The sequence below is a fragment of the Microtus ochrogaster genome, chromosome 2 (genome assembly GCF_000317375.1).
Source record: "Microtus ochrogaster isolate Prairie Vole_2 chromosome 2, MicOch1.0, whole genome shotgun sequence".
NCBI classification, from domain to species: domain Eukaryota; kingdom Metazoa; phylum Chordata; class Mammalia; order Rodentia; family Cricetidae; genus Microtus; species Microtus ochrogaster.
Window position 1 is genome coordinate 55,126,359 of NC_022010.1, and position 1,186 is coordinate 55,127,544.

Consider the following 1,186-nt stretch of genomic DNA (forward strand, 5'->3'; position numbering starts at 1 on the left):
CGTGTGTCAGGGCATGTGCAGAGATGTCAGAGGATGGCTTTCAGGAGGCTGCCCGTTCCTCTCACTCTCTTACTCTAGGCAGGAGAATCGGATTGTCAGGCCCAGCCCAATAAACTACGCAGCTGCTCCAACATACCAGCATTTTAAATTCCTTTCAACATCAACCAAGAGGCCTATAAAATCTTTGTAGCGGATGGATCAGTGAGTAAAGACACTTATCACACAAGCCTGATGACCTGAGTTTAGTCCCTGGAACCCAAAGTGGAAGAAGAGAAAACACACACCCATACGCACACACACACACACATATACACATACACACACACTCACACACATATACACACACATGCACACACACCCCACACACTCATACACATACACACACCACATAAATAAAAATAAAAATAATATTTACTGTTGAACAAACTTGACTAGCCGACTCAAAGGTGAAGATGTGGACTTGGCCCCACATTAATGGCGTGGTTCTGCTTTTGTGGTACAGAGGAAAATGATACCTCTTTAGAAAGGCTATCTGCTTATCCCCAGATCACAGGATTGCCTTCATAAAAATTAAAGTAGAAGCTAAATTGCTCTATAAGCATTTTCACTTACTTTAAAAATAAAATTGTCTTTATGATCCATAGGAAGATTCCTAGTTTTGGGGTAAAGATTTATTTCAAATCTTTATCGTTTTAAAAGAATATTGATTTTAAAAGCGGACTCCATTGTTCGAAACCCTCATCCTGTTCCAGATGGCTGATCTGCCTCACTAATTTCCTTAGCAGCCTAACCTCAGACATTCTTTTGGCTATGACTGCAAAAAACGAGCTAACCTACAGCTTCTGGATTCCAGTACCCTGTTGTACATCGCTGGGAACCAGTTGGTCCTGCTGAATTTTAGAACCAAGGAGCAAATGTACCTGCAGAGTAGCAGTGGTCAAGGAATCGGTGCCATTGGGGTATGCTAGCAGTTAGTGACCTGGGTGAGCCGGGGAGGGGCAGGAGAGCCCTATTCGGTCTTTCTGTGGATGCCACATTGGCAGTTAGGCACCAGTGGCATGCAGGGTGTTGTGGGGGTCTCATAAGATGCGCAGCTGTCTTTATTTTAAGCCCTTCTCTTTTCTTCTTTCTCTTTCTTTCTTTTTATGATAGGGTCTTGATGTGTAGTGCAAGCTGGCCTCGAAGT

The 1,186-nt window shown here is 43.5% G+C and overlaps 1 protein-coding gene across 1 annotated transcript in view; it reads left to right on the top strand.

The window, feature by feature from the left end:
- The window catches only part of Cfap44 (cilia and flagella associated protein 44), an 81,884-nt gene that overhangs the window by 11,827 nt on the left and 68,871 nt on the right, over positions 1–1,186 (top strand). Inside the window, exon 5 of the mRNA XM_005345015.3 lies at positions 797–959. Coding sequence (XP_005345072.1) covers positions 797–959 — 163 coding nt within the window. The remainder of the gene's footprint in view (positions 1–796; positions 960–1,186) is intronic.